At 35.7% G+C, this 24,691-nt stretch overlaps 1 protein-coding gene across 1 annotated transcript in view; it reads right to left on the reverse strand.

Annotated features, from left to right (window-relative positions):
* Positions 1 to 6,032: 6,032 nt before the first annotated feature.
* Positions 6,033 to 24,691, reverse strand: part of LOC138708910 (sorbitol dehydrogenase-like) — a 43,999-nt gene continuing 25,340 nt past the window's right edge. The window contains exons 6-8 of the mRNA XM_069839238.1: positions 17,408 to 17,586; positions 9,067 to 9,188; positions 6,033 to 6,379 (exon numbers count right to left, since the gene is read on the reverse strand). Coding sequence (XP_069695339.1) covers positions 6,214 to 6,379; positions 9,067 to 9,188; positions 17,408 to 17,586 — 467 coding nt within the window. The 3' untranslated portion in view covers positions 6,033 to 6,213. The remainder of the gene's footprint in view (positions 6,380 to 9,066; positions 9,189 to 17,407; positions 17,587 to 24,691) is intronic.

Here is a 24,691-nt window from a genome sequence, read left to right on the forward strand (position 1 = left end):
GCTATACTTGTTTTTTTTTTAATGGGACATGACAGGAGCGTTGCGATCGGAAAAACAACTGAATGTTACAGAGCGTGGTAGGCCTGTTGCTATGGTAACAACGGTTGAGCTGCCAAACTTACCGTTCCCACGTGGCGAGTGCTTAATAGCTTGCTCTCTTGGCGACATTTATTGTGCACACAATGTTAGCATTGGTACCTTTCGTCTTTGATTCTCTGTCGATTTTTGTATTGTTTTCTTACCTTCGCGTCAACTGTCAATGAATGTTTTAACGTCAGCCATCTTAACGACTAGTGCTAGCTTCCATCAGCTGGCAGCGTGGTAGTCCATATTGGCAACATGGCACTGTAGTTCCAAGCTCGGCCGCTTAACTGTCATGTCCCATCTTTCAAAAAAACAAGTATAGGTGAGAACGTTGGTTTTCTATGGCTCCTACCGTGACACCTACCAAGAACGTACTTTAGTTCACCTCAAGAAAAATCATAAATTATTTACAGGTCTTCACAAATTTCTTCTCTAGTATATCCAACATCTCAGGGACATGCTGTACATAAACGAAGACTTAGGCAATGATAGAATGAAACTGTGCCCGAATTTCAACATTTTCTTCGGCCATGAACTGATAAGCAAACTTCTGATGGGGGGGGGGGGCAGATAAAAAATTTAATTTTTTTCTTACACCATGTTAATGTCAAAAGAAGTGTTTATAGAAATTTTGGCCACTCGAGCGCAATTACGAGGACCGTAAAAAAATAGGTTCGCCATGGACCGTTAACAGAAAGAAAGCACAATTTAACTGGAAAAATGTATTGGAACAGACACAAAAATTGTTGAGCTATTTTGAACATATTCCCCACCGGAATCGAGACATTTATCATATTATGGGCTCGACAGAGAGGTGCAGACGGCTGTCTTTTTTCAATTTTTATATGTAGAAACCGAATATGTTGTTTAAGTTACCCTATCGATTACCGACTATGGTAAAATTAATATCATGTACAGTAAGTACTAAGTCTTTGCTACTTATATTTTGTAGAATAAATAATAAAAAAATATTTATATGCAGTTTAAAACATAATTGAATCGCACTTTTTAGAAAGGAACTAAGTCTAAATTTGATACTTTTTAAGAGAGCAAAAATTTATTTTTATGAAAAAATACCAGTGTATCAGTGCCGTACTTGATGTTAGAGATACAGCCAAAGGTTTGACTGAGTTCCTTTCTTTGTCAGTCACTGCATCACGGAAGTATTTAATAATTTCATCAGTAAAAATAAAAATGTGAAATTTTGACTTCGTTACTTTCTAAAAGTGCGATTAAATTCCTACACTTCATAATGTTTGTACTTGGTGGGTTCCCCAATCTTTAAACCTATTTTGTGTGTCATGTACAGGGCAGGCAGGACTTTATTACTGGAGGTTCCTTGCCTGGGATGGGGTTCTAGAGCTGAAGAATTAAATTGTTTGTAATGAAAATTAGTGTTATCTTAAAATTCAGTCTCATCCGTTTGAGTATGGATAATATTAATTTATTATTATAAAGAGGGAAGTATTATATGATATTCTTATTGAATTTGGCATTCCCAAGAAACTAGTTCGATTAATTAAAATGTGTTTCAGTGAAACATACAGCAGAGTCCGTATAGGTCAGTTTCTATCTGATGCTTTTCCAATTCACTGCGGGCTAAAGCAGGGAGATGCACTATCACCTTTACTTTTTAACTTCGCGCTAGAATATGCCATTAGGAAAGTTCAGGATAACAGGCAGGGTTTGGAATTGAACGGGTTATATCAGCTTCTTGTCTATGCGGATGACGTGAATATGTTAGGAGAAAATACACAAACGATTAGGGAAAACACGGACATTTTACTTGAAGCAAGTAGAGCGATCGGTTTGGAAGTAAATCCCGACAAGACAAAGTATATGATTATGTCTCGTGACCAGAATGTTGTACGAAATGGAAATATAAAAATTGGAGATTTATCCTTCGAAGAGGTGGAAAAATTCAAATATCTTGGAGCAACAGTAACAAATATAAATGACACTCGGGAGGAAATTAAACGCAGAATAAATATGGGAAATGCGTGTTATTATTCGGTTGAGAAGCTCTTATCATCCAGTCTGCTGTCCAAAAATCTGAAAGTTAGAATTTATGAAACAGCTATATTACCGGTTGTTCTGTATGGTTGTGAAACTTGGACTCTCACTTTGAAAGAGGAACAGAGATTAAGGGCGTTTGAGAATAAGATTCTTAGGAAAATATTTGGGGTTAAGAGGGATGACGTTACAGGAGAATGGAGAAAGTTACACAACACAGAACTGCACGCATTGTATTCTTCACCAGACATACTTAGAACATTAAATCCAGACGTTTGAGATGGGAGGATAATGTTAAAATGGATTTGAGGGAGGTGGGATATGATGATAGAGACTGGATTAATCTTGCACAGGATAGGGACAGCTGGCGGGCTTATGTGAGGGCGGCAATGAACCTCCGGGTTCTTTAAAAGCCATTTGTAAGTAAGTAAGTAAGCTATTATGATAGTAGGAAAAATTTCTTGCTGGTTATATTATGATTAAAAGATGGGAGTTTCCATAATATGACAATCAACAATGCATAATCTAAAGGACAAATGAATTTGGGGGGGGGGTTATTTTACGACGCTGTATCAACATCTAGGTTATTTAGCGTCTGAATGAAATGAAGGTGATAATGCTGGTGAAATGAGTCCGGGGTCCAGCACCGAAAGTTACCCACCATTTTCTCGAATTGGATTGAGGGAAAACCCCGGAAAAAAACCTCAACCAGGTAACTTGCCCCGACCAGGATTCGAACCCTGGCCACCTGGTTTCGCGGCCAGACGCGCTGACCGTTACTCCACAAGTGTGGTCAAGGACAAATGAAAATCGAAGATGATTAAAATGGATACTACAAATCAACAGCGGGCACAATGTGTTCTTTGGTATGCTAAATTTGAGAGTGTTAAAAGAGTTCAAAGGGAATTTCGACGTGAGTATGGTGTGCGTAAATACGATTCCATAATGTTGTGGTATCGAACATTTGTAGAAACAGGTTCTCTATTTAAAAAAAAAAAACATGCAGGAGATCGCAGGCGAAACCCAGTACGAGAAGCAGCTATCTCTTGGCTTGGTCCCCAAACTCCCCAGACCTAACCCCTCCTGACTTCTTCGTGTAGGGTTTTGTTAAAGATATTGTCTATTCACAGAAATCCAGGAACATTGATGATCTGAAAATAAAAATTACTCAACCCTCTTGTGTTACAACGGACGTGGGCTGAATTTCATCACCGTTATGAGTTGTGCAGGGTGCGCAATGGGGGTCATGTTGAGCTCTGAGCAATCTCCCATCTTTCAGTGTTGTATGCATAAAGTTTCAACAAATAAAGTTCAGTAGTAAATTTTTTACGTTGTTTTTATTTTATCCATACCCAAACGGATCACTCTGTATACTAATAAACATATTGTTTGTTTTAAAATGTTGTTCTGGGTGAAACTTTCGTTTGGAGGTTTGGATTGATATATTATGTAGTGCTGTTGTTCTTTGAAGCAAGATAGGCTTATCGTTAGTTGTGCATTGATTTTATTTCGTCATCTTATCAACTGACGAGATGGACAAAAAACAGCTGTGGTAAATATTTTCTCGGAGTACAATTCGGTTTGCATTGCCAATCTTATCTTTTGTAGTAATAGTAAGGCATACCCATAAAAATATCGTTTTCGATGGGATAATGATCATAGGGTATTTCAGCTGAGATCTCTCTCACTCCAGGACTTCATGAGGAGGATAGTCATCTCACTATTACCTACAGTAGATCATACAACGTGTGAAAAGTTGGTTATTGAGAGTATTTTTTATTTTTATATAATTATAATAAATATTCTACTTTTATATTTTTATATTTTATTGTTTGCATGATTTTGGAAACAAACTGTCTACATTATTTAATTGTAAGAAAGAAATCGTGAATAAAATATTTACATCCGGTTTTGAATAAATCGCCATTTTCTGTCAGTTTCAAATAAAGGCCTTGCCACTTTTAACAAAATTTGTAATAGTTCATATGCATCATACCTAGTTCAATTCAATCGTAGATATTGAATATGAAAAAGTTCACCTAAGACGAGTAGTTTAGGGGAAATCACAACATTAAAATTTAAATGTCAAAAGCCAATTATCATTATTAGATATGCCGAAAAATTGCATTTTGTTGAAATTCAGGAAATAGACTTTTTAGGATTGCAATACTCTTATTTCGTATAATAAGAAAGTAAATGGGTCTGCTCTTCATTTTCGAAACATTAGTTTAAACTCAAAAAACATTGTTTGAATATATATTTTCGGGATATTCCTATTTCTGCTGCCATATTTCCAGCATTTTTCACGCTTCACTTTCACCTTTCTGATACTGCTACTTGTCTGTGGTGTAGTAATCATGATGAAGATCTGGAACACATTCTTCTATACTGTCCATCCGTAAACCACAGAAGAAGTAGGCTAAATTAAAATCATCAGTACCACTTCCAGAAGACACAGCTCTGCAGTATATATTGACTACACCCCAACTCTGGCTACTAGCAACAGGCATCTATAATGAACACCGATCAAAATCCCCTTATTTCTCATGAAAAACAAGAACTGAAAAGACTACAGTGGACTTATGTTGTCAGTAAACAGCTGGATTAAACTTTGTATAGTTTTTATACGATACTTATACAGAGTTGAGACAGAAAACGTTACTAATAAACCGTAAATAAGCTATGGACGTATAAACAGGCTGTAACTATACAATGGGAATTGCTTTGCAGTAGTTATATACACGAAACCCCTTGTTTAAGCGTTGTATATAGCGAAAAAATGGCCGCCCTCTAACAGCTGTTCGTATCGACTGCCATTTTATGATGATGGATGCCTTGTAACCACAGAAGAACAAACCAAAGATCATAGAATTATTAGAATAATATTGCTGTAGCTTGTACTCTTTGACCAAAATGTAGTGTGGTAATCGATTAGAGCCAGTTGTACTATCGATATTTAACATGCCACACTAGAGCGCTCTGCCGGATCCAGTAGAGAACCTCAGATATTTTATTACCTTTCGTAACGAAGTAATGACGAAACTATGACGTAGCTGTGTAACAGTTATACTGTTATACACGACGTATGTAGTGATTATTAGTAAGGAATTTACACGCGACTTATAAACGAGCTACTCATTGTATAAGTATAAGACAGTTAAACGTCTGTATATAGAGTTTTTATTAGTAAGACCGTAAGAAGATTGGATTGATTTATTTACTTACTTTATTTATATATATATATATATATATAAAATACTGTATATATATATATATTTATTTACTTATTTATTTATTTATTTATTTATTTCCCAGATGTAGAAAAAATGAAAAGTTTTACGTCTTTTCATTATTTCGCGAAGGCAGTTTTGTCGGACTTCCACAAGCAAAAAAATATAGTAGAAAAAAGAATAATTATCATTTAGTTTTAATAATTTAACAAAAATATTGGCCTTGATTTGTTCTTTTATTTATTTTTAGAATTATCTTAGTTTTTATAGGATTTTATTTTATTATTATACGCTCCAGGGAGAGAATAACCGTAGAAAACAACAGAATAGTCGCCGACGCTTGAATAAATGTGTGTATCACAATGAAGAGGAGTATGTTGTTATCAGACATAGATTCTGTGCTGTTGGAATTAAAATTAAAGATAGTTCCTTAGGACTACGAGTTTTTTTTTTTTATAAATAGGATTGAATATAGAATGAGCAAAGCTTCGCTACACCGCTACACACTGTATCGTTTCTGTCGGCTGATGCGATCGTAGCGCCAAGTGCTGTTACAACCAACGCGTACGGCAGTATCTTGTGCAGAGTGAACAAAGTTCATGTATAATTTTACGTTTGAATCGGGCGTCTGCCGGCATGGCAAGAAAATTTTCGTGTAGCGATATAGAAAAGTTTAGTTCATTCTACAATAAAAAATAGTTGGCATTAAAGAAGGCACCAATGTAATGTAAAAATGGAAAGTACAGCATATAGTACAGGATCTCAACAATATTTCATTCTTGCAGCTTGTTTTCTGAATGCTTAACAATCTTAAATGCTCATATCGGATTGTTCAACGATCACAGACTCTTTTCTCCTGTACTCAGCAGAAAGGGACTTATGCTGGTTAAGCCTTTCCTTTCAACGGATGGATCATGACTTTGATCGGATTTCCTTCACCCGTTTTGGCGACCTCGAAGGCTTTCAGCGTTTCTTCCAGCGAGAAGTTGTGTGTAATGAGCTGTTTCACATTGGCGGCGCCAGATGCCACCATCGACAAGGCAATCGGGTATCTGTAATTAAATGAGAATAACAGGATATGAACAACTACAGACTAATGATTTATAGTTTTGAAAACAGGAAGAAGTTGACGAGAGTAAAGTGCGAGCTTCAGAAATGAGTCTAGTAGATGAAGTGCTGGCACATTATAATGGGAAATGAAGAATTCAGTAGGATTTTTCACGTAAAATGCCGTCTGTTCAATAAATTGGCAACATGATTTCGAAGACGTGTAGGAAAACATGTTTTACCAGAGCATTTGAGTTACATGTCACTTTGTGTACCAGCGATTAGATCGTATGTTACTTTTTATTACCGATACATGTTAGAGAGAGAGAGAGAAACTCATCCGGCCTTAATTAAGGATGACCACGAGGATCCGGAAATTGATAGCAAATAAATATAATTAATTAAATATGAATATTGTTATAAAAATAAAATGTAATAATTAAGCACCAGTGATTATCAATTATAAAATAAAATCTTAGAAGATGACTATAATTATACTTATAAATAAAAGATTTTATTTAAAATTAGCATATCCTTAATTAAGACCTTCTGAGTGGTATAAATGAAATTGTATAATCTGCAGGGAATCTTTGAGAATTTGGGAGATGATTTTTTTAATTTCAAAAGATGATATTGATAATTGTTTTAAAAAATATGTAAATTTTGGTAAAGAACTCCGAGCACCAAAAATTAAACCTGTCACTGACCAATTGAAGAGAGGGATGTTATACTTGGTACTAAGCAGGGGCGTATTTTGCGGGCTACCGGCGGTAGCCCAAGGAAATTACAAAAGAAAAAGTTTATAATATAACATAATGTAATAATTTTGTATTATTAGTTTTACCATAGTAATTAAAATTAAAGTAATTGTTAGATATATTTTGTGTAATAATAGGGTCAGCGGTAGCCCAAACCCTTTAATCAGTATACCGGTACGCCACTGGTACTAAGGTAGGGAATACAAGGTTCATAAATGGCCCTCTTTTCCTGATCAACCTGATGAGCTTGGTTTAGATCTCTCTCCATGCGTATAATATTAGTATTAGTAGTAGTAGTATTTATTTATTGAACCTGGTAGAGATAAGGCCGTCAGGCCTTCTCTGCCCCTCTACCAGGAGATTCCAACTATAATATGAACAATAAAATTACAATTAGTATTACATTTACAATTACAATTACAAATAAAATTACAATTAGGGTATAGTTGGATCTATGATAATAGCCTTTTGTTGTTGCCTGTTTATTGCTATTATATCCGCTCTTCTGTGACAGTCGTCTTCAGAAATGCAGTGGACCTCTTCATGAACTTCGCAACCCTTGTTCCGAAGAAGACAGGCGATAGCTCCACGGACTCTATGATGCCTGTTGTTACGCAATAACTCTCCTTTCCGACAAAAGCCTACTCAAACTTAAAATTTATTGGTGAAAATGTCAAGCCTCTGTACAAATTTTCAATAAACATTTCACTTTCGATTTAGTCGTTCCAAAGACTGGAAACATGAATTGTAGCTACAGAGGGAGACACAATGCCATAATCACGGAGCGAATTGGCTCAGATGGCAGTGTTTGAGACCATTTTTGTTGCTTTGTGAGTAAACAATAAAAGTTAGAAAAAAAAAGTTTGAGTAAAAGTTGTTTCTTTTTCAAAGTCGTTTCCAATGGCACCTTCAATGACCCATGTTCTCATTTGAAATTCCGAAGTTGACCACAGGTACCTCTACTTCCGGTTTGTTACGGGAAATGGTACTGCCACCAATCAATTCTTTACATAGGTTTTGGTTATCAAAATTTTTTATGAACAACCAATGTCATATAGTTTTCGAGAAAAAAGGCTGATACGGGTAGTCTGAAACACCTGGTATATTAAAATACTATTCTGTAGCACAATAAAATGAAAAGAAGTGACGAGGATTTGAACCTGAGACGTTAACGTCTAAATTCAGACGTTCTTACGACTGAGCTACGGCATTTACATGGTACTGATGTAATATAACGCATTTTCAATACAAATGTTACTTATATATTTTGCAATCTTGTCGTAAACAAACATTTTTCCAATTTCTGGCAGCAAAGTTAACAGATAACAACACTACGACAGACTTCCGTCCTTGGGACTATCTCAAGGAAACCTTTTTTAAAGTCATTCAGTAACTATTGAGGCGCTAAAATATTTAATTTCAAAACAAATCGTAGACATTCCACTAGACTTATTAGAAAACTTTGTCCAGAAAGAAGAAAAAAAAAGGAGGATTTCTTTTGGTGAATAACTTGGAGGACATATTATTCAACATTTGAGCTAAGTAAATCGCATAGCTTTACAAATGCAAATTAATGTTTTTGTTATATTTTTTTTTATTTTAGTAGGTTATTTTACGACGCTTTATCAACAGCTTAGGTTATTTAGCGTCTGAATGAGATGAAGGTGATAATGCCGGTGAAATGAGTCCGGGGTCCAGCACCGAAAGTTACCCAGCATTTGCTCATATTGGGTTGAGGGAAAACCCCGGAAAAAACCTCAACCAGGTAACTTGCCCCAACCGGGAATCGAACCAGGGCCACCTGGTTTCGCGGCCAGACGCGCTGACCGTTACTTCACAGGTGTGGACTGGTCTATTTTGAGTGCCCTTTTATTTATAAATAATGTTGCGGCTATTTCACAATTTATTTTATTAATTTCATATATGTTACTTACTCATTAACATAACGGAAGATTCCTCGGATGTCCACCTCTCTTGCGAGAGCATTTACCAATGGGATCTTGACTTCTGGGGCGCCCATTCCTACCACCACAGCCACACCTCCAGACTTGGTTGCCTGAAACAATCAGCATGTAATCACTGATAACACTCGTTCTTAGCATGTAATATCTGGCAATTTATCACCAGAAGAATCTGACTCGACCTACAGCAGGTCCAGTGAGACTAAGCGATTTTTAACTGTGGATACCCTAGACCTGTAACTCACAAGGAAGCCTCACCAAGTGGTAATGGATTTTCAAAACGAATTTTCCCGCATACGTTCGATTTGAAATAAGAAACCTCCCTATAAATTTCTACATCCGGAGAAGGCCCAGTTTTTATTAGCGGGTTGATGAAGAACTCAATGTTAGTGCACGAACTAGGGCTGGGGACGAAGCGGTTCGGTTCGGAGCAGTTACTGTGACGTCATTACTCGGTTGAACCGAGTACAAATTTGTGGTGGCAGATTTAAAATTTAGATACATTGAGTCGGTTTTAGAACGTACTTTGAAAGTGAAACCAAGCGTGTTTTAAAAGCGTTGTAGTAAAGCGCTTTCGCTTTGCCAATTGAGGAGAAAAAAGTGCTTCTCTTCATTGCAAAATGGCGGTTGCAAATTTCATTTGCGTGATTGCAACTATTTGCGGAGTTATTTTGTATGAAAGGCCTATTTAACTTTCAGTGTTGTTTTGTATGACAGACGAAATAAAATTGATAAAATAATTTATAATACTAACAGCTAATAAATTAAATGTGCTGTAAACGTTAAACGCTGCAGCTAATTAAAAAAGGAAGATAGAAAGAAACGGACTCCATGAAGCGCTGCCTAAAACACTTAAAAATAACACACACAATGATTTACTATTACGGAAAGTGGATAAAATAATCAATAAAACGTGGAATCTTAAACTGAAGAACATAATGTTTATTTATTTTATAACATTACTAGCCTTCAATACAACCATGTTCTCTTTGGTGAAGAGTAATATTATTGATAAATTAAAGTAATTAGGTAACATAATTCATTCGTAGAAATAAATACAAATAAAATTACGACTGACGAGGTAACACAAATCCAATGAACACAAATAGAAGAAAAACATAATGCACTTCTTTTTTTAACATATTTTAATATTAATCAAACACTCTAATGTGATAATGATGATAATAATAATAATAATAATAATAATAATAATAATAATAGTAATAGCAATAATATTATTATTATTATTATTATTATTATTATTATTATTATTATTATTATTATTATTATTATTATTACTTTTGTCATTTCGTACTCACGAAAAACTACTTCCATAAAATTTAACTATTCTCTTAACAACGTCTGTATTATTAGAAAAAATTCTATTAAAGATCTTGGTGTACTACTCGATTCTAAATTATACTTTCACGATCATGTTCAATATATTTATAATCATTCAATAAGAATGCTTGGTTTAATAAGGTATATAACTTATTCTTTTTCTACTCCAGAGTCACTATTAATTCTATACTTTACTTTGGTTCGATCTAAACTTGAATATGCATCTGTAGCCTGGAATTCCATTACTTCAACAGATTCGGTTAAATTGGAAAATATTCAAAGAAAATTTATTTCCTTATGTGCTTTTCGATTTATACCCAATTCCTCTGACTTTAACTATGAGATTACCTGTAAATATTTTAACTGTTGTAGCCTTTATTCTAGACGTCAAAATCTTGATTATCAATTTCTTTGCAAAGTTATCAAGGGTGATATTGATTGTGAGTCTATCATAAACAACATCAGCCTTCGTATTCCTACAAAAGGTTTAAGATTTCAAAAAAATTTTTATAACAGAAATTCTAAATCATTTTCTCCAGTCTGTAGATGCATAAAATATGCCAATTTGCATGGGCACATTTTAGATCCTTTTAAGGTATAGTTTCGTTTTGATTATTAGTATTTACTGTTCTTGTTATCTATTTTATTTATGTATGTTTTTGTTTATTTAAGATATTATTTATTTGTTTTTGCACCTTTGCATCTTCTGTTTGTGTATTGTGCTGAACAATAATTGGCCTCTGGCTGTTGTTCGGCACACAAATATTAATAATAAATAAATAAATTATTATTATTAGTATGTATAGTAATTTGTTTAGACTGTCGATGTTCATTAGGTCCACTTGACAGGTCATATAATAGGATGAACTCCTCTTCAATATTAGAGGCCTTACAGCCCGCCTTGGGGATAAGAAAATAATTTGTCCTGCAGCAGAAAATATTTAAATACAACAGTACCTACGTTGTTGTCTGCTAGAATTAAGTAAAACACGTGAACTCTGTTTGAATGTTTGAACTGACCGGTAACGGCTACGGTTAACCGAGTAACTTCGGTGCTCCGCTGCCAAGCACATAAATCGATAGAACCGAGTAACTCAACAGTTCTACTCGCTCCGTCCCCAGCTCTAGCACGAACCTCTGGTTGTAGTTTTGATGCCAAGTACCTCTCCCCCGTCTCTTTACTTCATACTCTGTCTCTCGCGCGAAATCACTGCCGTTCGAGTTTTGGTCAACCGCTGCTCTAGGCAAAAAATATGCAAAACATAATAATTTCCAGGCCCTGTCAGTAACAAAGAGAGAAATTGCTTGATTCAAACAGAATCAAATTCGAGCTATTGGAGTCCGTAATTAATAGCTTTACTGATTGATTCATTTTGATTAATTTTCAGAAAAGTCTATGTTATATAATAATAATATTTATTTTCAGTCAATGACTTTACTGTTAATATATGTAAGGTGCAAGTCCTTACATTACATGATTTAATATTGTATGAACGTTTTCGTCGGTTTCATACCAACATCATCAGATACAACATTCTATATAGCAGTGGCGTAGCATGAAATTTTGAGTAGGGGAAGCTAACTCAAGTTGTCTTTCATGCAATATGAGAAAACGTATTACAAAAATACAGTCTTAAAATAAATAGTAGTCAATTTCAAGTCAGCAGTCGAAGATTGGTTGGAACCTCGTAAGTAACACCAATAAGGCATGACCTTAAATGATACGTAATAAAATATGATTTCACGGTTTACACATATCTCTAACAAATAGACAAGTGTACGTATAACATTAGCTCACTCCCTGTCATACTTAGAGAAATCACAGTATTAGTATCATTACGTAAGTATGCGTCTGTCTTTTGGTTGTGTCCTTCATTGACAGCAACGGAGTCGGTCATTTGTTTTTTAAATCACACTTTTGTTCGTAAGTCAGTTTTGATAATACAATTGTCCTAAAAAAATTCAAGTAAATTGGTGTCAGGAACTGTTATTTCGCTCATTATTTATTATATTAGCCACAATGCACACTAACACTTCAACTGGACATAACTAGACGAAAAGGGATAACGCGGAAACTACTTATTTTAAATGTTAAAGCTAGCTTCTTTGCGAGCCTTGCGACTAGGGTAGCTTAGGAAGGGATGGAAAATCTGCGGGGTGGATTACACAGAAGAAACCGGTCTGCTTGGAAGCTGGTGTGTGCAGGCTTCTTGTTTACTGCTGCATCACAAATCATCCTGAGCTGCCGCATCACAATATTTAATGCGTAAATATAAATTCTATTAAAATTGATAAATAATTTTCTTCATAAACTGCAGGTTTATTATGAAATTATTATTAACTGGGGAAGCTAAGCTTTTTAGCTTACGTTGACGCTACGCCACTGCTATATAGCAATATCATCACTAACAGGTACATATGTCTCTACAAACCAAAATACAATATATATTAATAAGCATACAATATGATAAAAACATGATAAAAACCAACATCATTAGGATATAAATATGTCTTTCTTGTGTGACTACACCCTACTGTCAAATGATTAAAAGCACACGTGTGATTACAATACTTGTACAAATATGTTTGCAGGTCTTCACTGATAGAATAATAAAAAATAAAATGAAATCTGTATACTATATTGTGTGAAGAGATGCATTACAGTCTTTGAACTATGTTAACTGATTTTTTGTGCCCGTATTCTTGTTTTGTCATTACTGCACGTCTTTCACCTTCTAATGTATGTACGTCATCTATACTAATAATAAATCTGTAGCGAAATTTTTCTGGTAATTTTCGATTTTCCAAAAATAATTGGTCCTAACATATACAATTAACCACCCTGAAACCGAAAATATCTTTTTGGAAATTTTTGTCTGTCTGTCTGTCTGTCTGTCTGTATGTTTGTTACCTTTTCACGCGATAATGGCTGAACCGATTTCGATGAAAATTTGAATATAAATTAAGTTCGTTGTAACTTAGATTTTAGGCTATATGGCATTCAAAATACATTATTTAAAAGGGGGGTTATAAGGGCGCCTGAATTAAATAAATCGAAATATCTCGCTTATTATTGGCTTTTGTGAAAAATGTTGCATAACAAAACTTTCTTTAAAAATCATTTCCGATAAGTTTTACTCTTTGAAACATTTTGATAGGACTGATATTTAATGAGTTAAATGAGTTTTAAAATTAAAATAACTGCTATCTAAGGCGGTATAATGAAATAAGGAACAAATGACTTCGTCTATAAGGGGCCTTGGTCAACAACAATCGAAAGCTATGAAACATACGGTAGCTTACAGAGAATGTTTCTATGAAGTAATATCGGAAGCTAAATTAACCGATTTGTGTAATTAATTATTATTTCACCATTGGAAAGTGTAGTTTCTCTATAATGCTATAATATTATTACAGTAACTTCGGAGTGAATTGAGGACAGGTAAGATTAAAATAGCTTCTTATGCACAAACAACTTGATAGGCTATTCTGTGTATTCGTTTCCTGTATTTCTTAAAATAATATTTATCTCAGAGAATTAACGAACCACAAGAGTGTATTGATTTAGTATCCAGTAATAATATGTTAGCTTAGCATTCCATTATTTTATAATCCAAATTTTAACTATGCTCAATTGAATCGTGTTAAAATACATAAAATACATATGCATTAAATGCAATGCAAAAAAATTGGGTAATGAGCCAAGCAGATTATGTTGCACTGTTGTAAAATAAAATTTGTTCCTTCTGAGATTCAAGAGCCCCCATAACAAATTAAAAACTTACTTATCGGTGTACATCCGTTATCAACTCATTTTTTATATAATATAATATAATTTAATTTATTTAAGTTATTTGAAGGGTTCAGAACCATAGTGGCCCAAGCACCATTTACTGAATACGTAGAAAACAAGGGTTAAAATTAAGTTATTATCACAATTCAATGGAAACATATAGCAAGTAAAATAAAGTATACACATTAAATCTAAATGATATGTCAGTCTTCATTAAAGTATGGATGCATGTAATAAAAATTAAGAAACATGTTAAAGGAATTGTCATTGCACCAAATGAGTGGTCTCTGGACCAAAATGACCGCATTTTAATTATTTAAATACAATTTAAATTAAGTAACATATTAAACGATTTATCCTTCTATCAAACACGAATCTTCCCTGGATCAAATGTCCTATTTAAATTATGTAATTAATTTATATTTATTTCTAATGGGTGCAGCGGAGCGCACGGGTACGGCTAATAATATTATATAGACTGAGGTTGTGCCTTGAGTCTAATTATTCAAAGTTGTTATGGATATAATTTGTATCCGACGATATACTTCAATATTAGGCTGTCTTATGATACAAATGATATCCATAACAACTTTGAATAATTAGACTCAAGGCACAACCTCAGTCTATATATTATGACGTACATACATTAGAAGGTGAAAGACGTGCACTAATGATAAAACAAGAATACGGGCACAAAAAATCAGTTAACATAGTTCAATTACTGCAATACAGCTCTTCACACAATATAGTATACAGATTTCATTTTATTTTTTTATTATTCTATCAGTGAAGACCTGCAAACATATTTGTACAAGTATTGTAATCACACGTGTGTTTTAATCATTTGACAGTAGGGTGTAGTCACACAAGAAAGACACATTTATATCCTAATGATGTTGGTTTTTATCATGTTTTTATCATATTGTATGCTTATTAATATATATTGTATTTTGGTTTGTAGAGACATATGTACCTGTTAGTGATGATATTGCTATATAGAATGTTGTATCTGATGATGTTGGTATGAAACCGACGAAAACGTTCATACAATATTAAATCATGTAATGTAAGGACTTGCACCTTACATATATTAACAGTAAAGTCAATGACTGAAAATAAATATTATTATTATTATTATTATTATTATTATTATTATTATTATTATTATTATTATTATTATTATTATTATTATTTACTGATTGAGCTATGTAAATTGTTTTGCAGGAGAAGTAGCTAAGTAAACGACAGACCACATCACACAGTAATGTCGGACTTGGATAAATGAACCAGAGTTCTCACATATGAAGCTCGCATATGCTTCTAGCTCAAGGGCATTCAGTGTCCACACTCAGCTGTTTAATAATGTAGAGTATGCACAGTGTTTCCTCATACAACGAAGTCACGTACGAAATGTTTGTGTGGCAATTAATTACGTAAGCACTGTAACCGGCCGAGCATTGCTAGTCAATGACAAACTTCTGTGGGAAATGTCTGTCAGTCTTTCCTTACACCAACATAAGCGCAATTTTAGAGTCTGCAATATAGAGTTTAATGTTTGATCATTGTCGTTTTTGGTGAACTAGCGGTTTTTCATTTAATCTCAGGCTTATGAATGCAAACCCTGCTGACAGCTTTGAATTCTTAGGATGTTAAATGTTATGTTTTATTTAACGACTCTCGCAACTGCAGAGGTTATATCAGCATCACCGGATGTGCCGGAATTTTGTCCCGCAGGAGTTCTTTTACATGCCAGTAAATCTACTGACATGAGCCTGTCGCACTTAAGCACACTTAAATGCCATCGACCTGGCCCGGGATCGAACCCGCAACCTTGGGCATAGAAGGCCAGCTCTATACCAACTCGCCAACCAGTGAATTCGTAGGTAAAAAAAAATTCTTATTCTGGCTATCTTCGGATGAAGAAGATCCATGTAGTACATTTACTGCATGCGAAAAATAGGAACCGTTTGTACACTGTTTTCCGCAAGAAATCGATTCGAATAAACGCCCCTTTCGAGAAATTCCCGCACCGTGTGTAGGATCCATAAATTTCATTATGCACTGGATAAAATCGAACTGTGTGTACACTGCTGTCCGCAAGAAATTGGTTCGAATAAACGTCCCTTTTGAGAAATTTCCGTGTGCTTAAATATGACAGGCTCATGTCAGTAGATTTACTGGCATGTAAAAGAACTCCTGCAGGACAAAATTCCGGCACACCGGCGACGCTGATATAACCTCGGCAGTTGGGAGCGTCGTTAAATAAACCGTAATTTAATTTTCGATTGGAATAAATGCCCGCTTTGAGAAAATCTCACACCGTGTGAACGGGCCCTTAAATTTCATTATGCAGAGAAAAAGTCTAATTATTGCTATCCGCAAGAAATCCATTCTAATAAAGGCGCGTTTCCATCAATTCCCGTACCGTTGAACGGGCCCTTAGCCCAAATCTCTCATCCGTCATTTCATTCCACCAATGCTCCATGATAGCAGTATCATGTAATTCTCTATGATTAGTCTTTGTATATGAAGAAGGATGCTATACTGAGTGTTCATTTCAAAGTGTGTCATGACGTCACTGTTGTTGGGTCACCGATTTGAAGCGAGTTTCAGTTTATATGTTAGAGAAGTTGCCTATTATTTAAGGCGTTCTTCAATCTGAACTTGAGAACGTGTACGGTATAACTTGAACGTCGTAGCAACAGATGGCGGTCTGTACGGTCTGTGTGCTATCGTAACCTCTTTCGAACTGTGTTTTGCGCCGGCAAGTCGTACGCAGTGTATTTGTTATCATCGGTTGCGTATGGTAGCATTCCACAACACAAATCAAATGCTCCGTGTCCATGTTGACCGTCGAAGTTAATGTCAACAAATACGTAAGTAATCGTCTTAACCCTCTCCCCATATCTCGACAGTACGTATTTCCAAACAGTTCACATTCCTGCCACTACCGGCGTTACCGTACGTATCGGCACGCACTCTTCAGAATGAACGCCGTATTTGCTAGCCAACTTCTCTGCCTCTTAGATTATACACCTGAGCTGCGGAAGTGTAGGAAGATTGAATTCTCTAAGCTCATCAGCTAGCCACATGACGGCATGCAGCGAGCCAAGACACATTTTGAACTGAACACCCAGTATAAGACCTACGAACTATCATGTTCATTTAGCAGCCACATACCAGAATGGCAAGTCGAATGTTAGCCTCAGCGCCACTGCAGTCGATGGTGACGTCAGGGGCCTCTCCCAGCAGAGAATGCACAGTCTTCACTGTCTGCTGTTCGTCCTCGCCGATCTTGGACAGGTACGTGTAGTCAGCACCCATCTGTTTGGCGACTCCCAGGCGATGGTCCACGATGTCTGAAACACAGCGTGGGCATTAGCTTATATGTGTAAAATGTAATTTTTGTTTTGTTTTTCTTAATTTTGGCACTGTCACCCCCTGAATTTGTTCCATTGTACTTGAAAACAACCTGTACCAAGTCCGAGTAAGATTTATAAATATTAACTCGTGCCGCAAGCCATCGAAAGTTTGGATTTTTCAGTAAAATATAATGAAAGGTATAAAAATTGCAATATTGTTATACACTTCTTCACATAAAAAAATTTATCATACTATACAGGCTGTACATAAAAGAATATAGCGATTTTAAAGGTGTTTAATGATAATTTAACTAACTATGACAATAACAAAACTCATGTTAAATGAAAGAGTAACATCTCCAGTTTACATTATAAGTTCATAAGTGTTCGTTACATGACACACATGTAACCTGTAGGCTAATTCCTCCTACACTTTAATCAGCATGTCTGGAGTGATGGCAGCAACAGCTTCTCGAATCCTGTCTCTCAACTCGGGCAGGTTAGCAGGCAATAGAGGCACGTAGACTTAGTCCTTTACAAAACCCCAAAGGAAAAAATCATATGGGGTGAGATCTGGTGATCTTGGAGGCCACTGGAAATAAGCCCTGTCATCGGGTGCATGGCGATCAATACAGCGGTCAGTGACAACATCATTCAACTAATTTCGTACAAGGTGATGCCAATGTGGAGGCGCGCCATCTTGTTACCAAATAAAGTTACTTGGTTCATCCTGCAGTTGAGGAAATAGCCATTCTTGGAGCATATCCAGGTACGTAATTCGTTACCAACTGGTTATGCCATCGACGGATGTTGTTGGCATTTGAGGGATCGCGATTAAACTGACTACGAAACGCACGTTGAACTTTTATAACCGATTTACAACTCTCAAACTTCAAAACACAAAATGCTTTCTGATGAGGACTCGCCATCTTATTATTGCTTCTAAGGAAACAAAACAAAGGAAAGCTATCTGTGCATGCATACAACTAAAACTGTCTTCCTTCCTCTTTCATTTGAGCCTACAAACAACTTTCTACGCATCATCCGAGTGATAATATAACGACTATAAATTGCTATATTCTTTTAAGTACACGCTGTATTTACATACAATGTACGTCGCTTTTAGATATTTTTAAATCAGCTACTTTATGATAGAAGACAAAATTGAATATAGGCTACATTTTTAGCTATTATTTAAAAAATCTTGGCTTCAGCTAAAAACAGACAGGGTGTACCGTAAGTAATGTCATTAATTTCAGTGGATTATTCTTTGAGATATTTCAACAAAAAAGTTTAATACAATTTTGCTCGTTTTTTCTTCCTTTTCGAGATACTTATTTTATATTAAACATTTCATAGCGTCGTTTGGGAAAGCTATTGATTGAAGTCTCGATATGCTCGTCAATTTAAGAGAGCAGTGTATTATCAATCAATCTTCTTAATGTATTCATATATTATTTCAATGTACCGAAGTACATATGATATTTCCATGCAGATATTCTGCGTCATCATACGATGAAAGAGTAATGGAACGGAAAAAAATTCGACTTCGGTCCTATGTTCATAGACATCTATGACGTAGTGCAGAGGGCGGCCACTAGAGGGAACCCAAGAGTTGGAACTCAATCAGAGACAATTCTGTCCGACGCCGGGGTTGTATCCGGTGTGGCTTAGTGGATAAAGCATCAGCACGTAGAGCTGAAAACCCGGGTTCAAATCCCGGCGCCAGAGAGAATTTTTCTCCGTTCCATTACTCTTTCATCGTATTAATGTATTCAGCTGTTTGCTGACAACATAAAGTCCACTATAGTCCACTGTAGTCTTTTCAGTTCTCGTTTTTCATGAGAAATGAAGGATCTAAATCCTGATGATGTAAGATCAGGAGCAGGGTATTATATTCCAAAATATCAAGTAAGTTACTTCATACCATGTTCATCCTCCTCCAGTCTTGACACTGAATTGCTAGCTATTGATGCTTCTCTTAAGTGTGTTACTGAAATTTCTGAAAACTCTATTTGCATACTTACCGACTCCAAGGGGGCTATATTTAATATAATAAAATATGTACCAAACCTATATGCACATAGAATTATTCCAATTCAGAAACAACTAAGTAAACTAAAAAAACTCCAAAAGGAAATAACATTTCAATGGATACCTAGTCATTGTGGCATACCTGGAAACGAGAAAGTAGATAATATTGCAAAACAGGCAACATATTTTGCAACCAAGACCTCTTCAAGTGAAATCTCCATCCAGTGCATTTGCTTCAGTAAGATCTTATTTCATAAACTTATGGATCAACAATTGGCCCTCTTCTGACAAAGGAAAAATTTCACAGTCCGTTCAAAAGCAGTGTATTATGATATGATTGAAATAATTTTAGTTTTGTCCTTTATACGTATGTGCAGAAATTTGATTCGGACAAATGTAACATTTTAAAATTTATTTTCAGAGCGAAAAGTTAGATTTGTTCGGATAACATTTCAGCACATTTTTGACCATCACTTTCGAAACACGTTGTATATACATTTTTTAATTTATTTTCAGAGCGAAAAGTTACATTTGTTCGGATCAAATTTCAGCACATTTTTGACCACCACTTTTGAAGCACCCTGTACATAAGAATTAGATTTAGATGTTTTTTTTTTATTTCTGCAAAATATCGTTTCCTTCTTGATTCTTTTTGTTGTAGTCTTTAGTTCCGTGGCTCCAAGCGTACCTCATTGTCATCAATACCACTCATGTAATCCAGCGACCTTTCTGTTTTTGACTCAGTAAAAATTGGCGGTCATCTATTTATAGCTCTCCCTTGCAGACGATAGCGTCTGGCTTCCTTCCTCTATTCTCAGCTGTGGACTAAGCCTCCTTGAAAGGAGGCATATGAACATATGAAATTGTACGGTACTCATTTGTCCATCCGTCTATCCAATCTTCCTTCCGTCTCTTCGTCTGTCCTTCCCTCCACTCACATGTCCGTCCGTCCATCCATCCATCCATCCATTCAGTCCGCACCTGTGGAGTAACGGTTAGCACGTCTGGCCACGAAGCCAGGTGGCCCGGGTTCGATTACCTGCTTGAGGTTTTTCCGGGGTTTTCCCTCAATCCAATATGAGCAAATGCTAGGTAACTTTCAGTGCTGGACACCAGACTCATTTCATCGGCATTATCACCTTCATCTCATTCAGACGCTAAATAACCTAAGATGTTGATAAAGCGTCGTAAAATAACCTACTAATCTTCATCCATTCATAACCCATCTTTTTACCCATCCTTTTATTATCCATCCATTCCTCAGTCCTTTGTATCTTCTGTCTCACCGTCCGTTTATAAATCCTTCCGACGATTCGTCCATCAATTTCTTCTCCTTCAGGTCACTTGTCCATTATGCATCTATCTATCCATACTTCAATCCCTTCTCCGCCCTATCTCCTATCCTCTCTCTATCCATCCATTCACAATGTGGAGTAACGGTCAGCGCGTCTGGCCGCGAAACCAGGTGGCCCGGGTTCGAATCCCGGTCGGGGCAAGTTACCTGGTTGAGGTTTTTTCCGGGGTTTTCCCTCAACCCAATACGAGCAAATGCTGGGTAACTTTCGGTGCTGGACCCCGGACTCATTTCACCAGCATTATCACCTTCATTTCATTCAGACGCTAAATAACTTAGATGTTGATACAGCGTCGTGAAATAACCCAATCCATTCACAACTCTGCCCTTTCTATCAGTTCTCATTCCATCCATAAATCCATCATTCTATTCATTAGTTTCTCGTACTCGATTAACAAGTTTTTAATTCAAATATATTACTCGTTCTTATGTTTATTTCAATGAAGTAATTTGAGCCTAAAAAAAGGAACAAATAAAACAAATGAAAAACGAAATACAAGTCAGACAACAGCGCTATCACTACAATCCGCGTGGAATTAGAGAAACTAGATCGCAGTGCTAGGCTAAGATGCAAGTAGGAGTGTGGTGCAGAACTAATTGATTGTAGATGAAGGTAATTACATATGAATAACATTAATCTTAATAAACCTACTTAGATGAAACATTATCCCATATCAAATAAGAAATGGTCTTGTCTGTTTTAAAGGGAAAGCTGTTTGTTTCATATTACACAGTGGTGTATTTCTAAACAAAAAAGTGCCCTGGCTCTGATTTCGGTAGTACAAGTAGTAGTTGTCGTCATCATAATCATCATCATCATCATCATCATCATCATAATCATCGTCATCATCATCATCATTATCATTTCCGCAGGAATCCTTATGAAATGTTAGACAAAAAAACATGGATTCGAATCCAGATATAGAGGTTGTCAGGTCTGTTTAGTAGACGTCACTATGAAATTGTTTAAATATGAATATAATATGACTTTAATAAATGAAAAATTTGAAAATAGTAATTGAGTTGAAATCCGATTAATTTTCTTAATATATATGTAATTTAAAGATGGTTCTGTACTGTAGCATCTAGTAATAATAATAATAATAATAATAATAATAATAATAATTATTATTATTATTATTATTATTATTATTATTATTTGATTTATTTTATTTTACTTATTTATTTACTAATATTTAGGCTATTGTGCTGTACAATAATAATAATAATATAATAATAGTAATAATAATAATAATGGGATGGAACTGGCCACCCTACCCCATTACCTGCTGGCCTAGTTGTCTCATAAGTGGTGCCTTCTTGGTATCACTTGTGAGGTTCAGACCTGTCTTTGGGCAGTTGACTAAATAATAATAATAATAATAATTATTATTATTATTATTATTATTATTATTATTATAATAATGATAATGATCCAGCAATTATATTGGCTATATATGAAAATCATAAAAGTGTCCTGGCCTCGCCGAGGCCCGCCAGGTCTGAAATACATCCCTCGTGTTACAGCTATTACATATTCCAATACTGACAAAGTATTAAATTAACGGGTTTATAACTTTAAAATTGTATTTTATTATTTTTAGTAGGTTATTTTACGACGCTTTATCAACAGCTTAGGTTATTTAGCGTCTGAATGAGATGATGATAATGCCGTGAAATGAGTCCGGGGTCCAACACCAAGAGTTACCCAGCATTTGCTCATAATGGGTTGAGGGAAAACCCCGGAAAAAACCTCAACCAGGTAACTTGCCCCGACCGGGAATCGAACCCGGGTCACCTGGTTTCGCGGCCAGACGCGCTAACCGTTACTCCACATGTGTGGACTAAAATTGTATTATGTGTACGAAAATAAGAATAAGTCATTCTGTTGCTGCTATAGCGCTTATCCAGGAATGATATTTCTATATTGCACCCTTAGAATAGACCTCATACTGTCAAAACTACTAAATGCAAGATAAACATTTCAAAGTCGTATTAAACTCAGAATTACCCAGTGTCAGTATGAGCCCTGTAGACTTTGTCCTTGAACTTAGAGATACGACAGTTCTGCTGTTTTAAAAATGATTAAAATATAAACATCACAAAACTGCTCGTAACTCAAATTCAACTTTTGGGAGTTACGACAGTATTATTCTAGGGGTGTGAAATAAACTTATTATTTCCTGGTGAAATTTCGGTACTGCACCACATTACACAATATTCCTCGGCCTCATATTACTTAAATAATCCCCTCAGTTAACCCACCAACCTTGTCGCATACCTCGGCTTAATGTCACTTAGCTATCCCCCCTTTTAACCCAGCTAACTAATAGAGAAACATAAATCAGACGTCAGTCCCATGTGTGGTGAGGAGCGATAACGAAGATTGGCCTTATTTCCTTGTAAACAAGAGTCAGCACTGATATTTTTGTTGGACATATTTAAAACTCTACATATACACGGAGGGATTAGATTTGCAGAGATGATTGAACGTTCGTAATACTCAAACCTAAAATACCACCAATATCTGTCTTCTCCCGGCCTTGTGCATTTGTAACATTGTGTTCGTAATGACAGCAGCAGGGTTAGTCTTCTGTACAGTACGTAAAGAAAGTAGCTCCCTTCTGTTTCTAACATCCTTCCTCCTTACATTCGGTTTGTTACTCAAAATAGGAGAATTGGAATAACTTACATCCTATTTTAAAAAGCAGGAAAAGTGAAAAACTTTATACACTGTACCCACACCTAGGCCTATAACATGACAAACATTTATTGCAAGTTTTCCGATGACAGTTGCAACTTTGGAAAGAATACTTTCAAGTGTTGAACGGAATTCATTATTCCTGTCTGCCAGTACATCTTTACAGCTCACTAACTAGAGATGAACAAAACTAACTGCCGCTCTCGCTCGCTGTGTTCGTTGCATTTGTCTTTCGAGTTTCGTCTCGTAACTCTCGTACGATTCGAGTCTTGCTCATCATTCTCGAAATAGCATTTGGTCGGCGTGGAAAGATTTCGTAACTTTGAATAAAATACATCATTGAAATAAATAACATTGTAAATGTTTAAGACAAAACAAAACAGTATCTTAGTTACCAAAATGTTCTGGTTATATAATATTACCTATGGTTATATAAATAAAAAAATCTGAAATAAATTTGACATTTCTAAGAAACATGGAACATAACGTTAAATTAAGCGTTAATATTTTTTTTTACTTGAGATTGCACACTTGATCTCAAACATATGAAAAGAAAATTCGTAGCTTTTTAATAAGGGCCTAGTAATTAAATAAAGATAGGAGAACGGATTATTATACACTGAAAGGTAGAGATGATGTTCCAAATAGGCTACTTGATTGTTTATACATATATAACAGTTGCCAAAACAGATAAAAGTTCAGTCTGGCATAAACAACTGTGGCGATTCAAGGTTGCTTGACGTTCGAGAGTTGATCACTCCCGAGGTCCTGATGTCTTGAAACACTCGCAAGCAGTCTTTATGTCAATGACGCGAAGTAGGTAAAATTGTCGTGCGGGTTTTCGGCTTTGCAGGCGCTGTTAGTCTTGCTTTCTCGATCGTTGTTCAACTCTTATCACTAACTACTCAATAAATGAAAACCCTTCGCTGTAAGAATGTAGCCAGCCGCCGGCTAAATCTGCTGAGGCGCTTGCCTGCCGATCCCGAGTTGCGCTCGGACGTAGGTTCGATTCT

The sequence above is a fragment of the Periplaneta americana genome, chromosome 11 (genome assembly GCF_040183065.1).
Source record: "Periplaneta americana isolate PAMFEO1 chromosome 11, P.americana_PAMFEO1_priV1, whole genome shotgun sequence".
In the NCBI taxonomy this organism is placed as follows: domain Eukaryota; kingdom Metazoa; phylum Arthropoda; class Insecta; order Blattodea; family Blattidae; genus Periplaneta; species Periplaneta americana.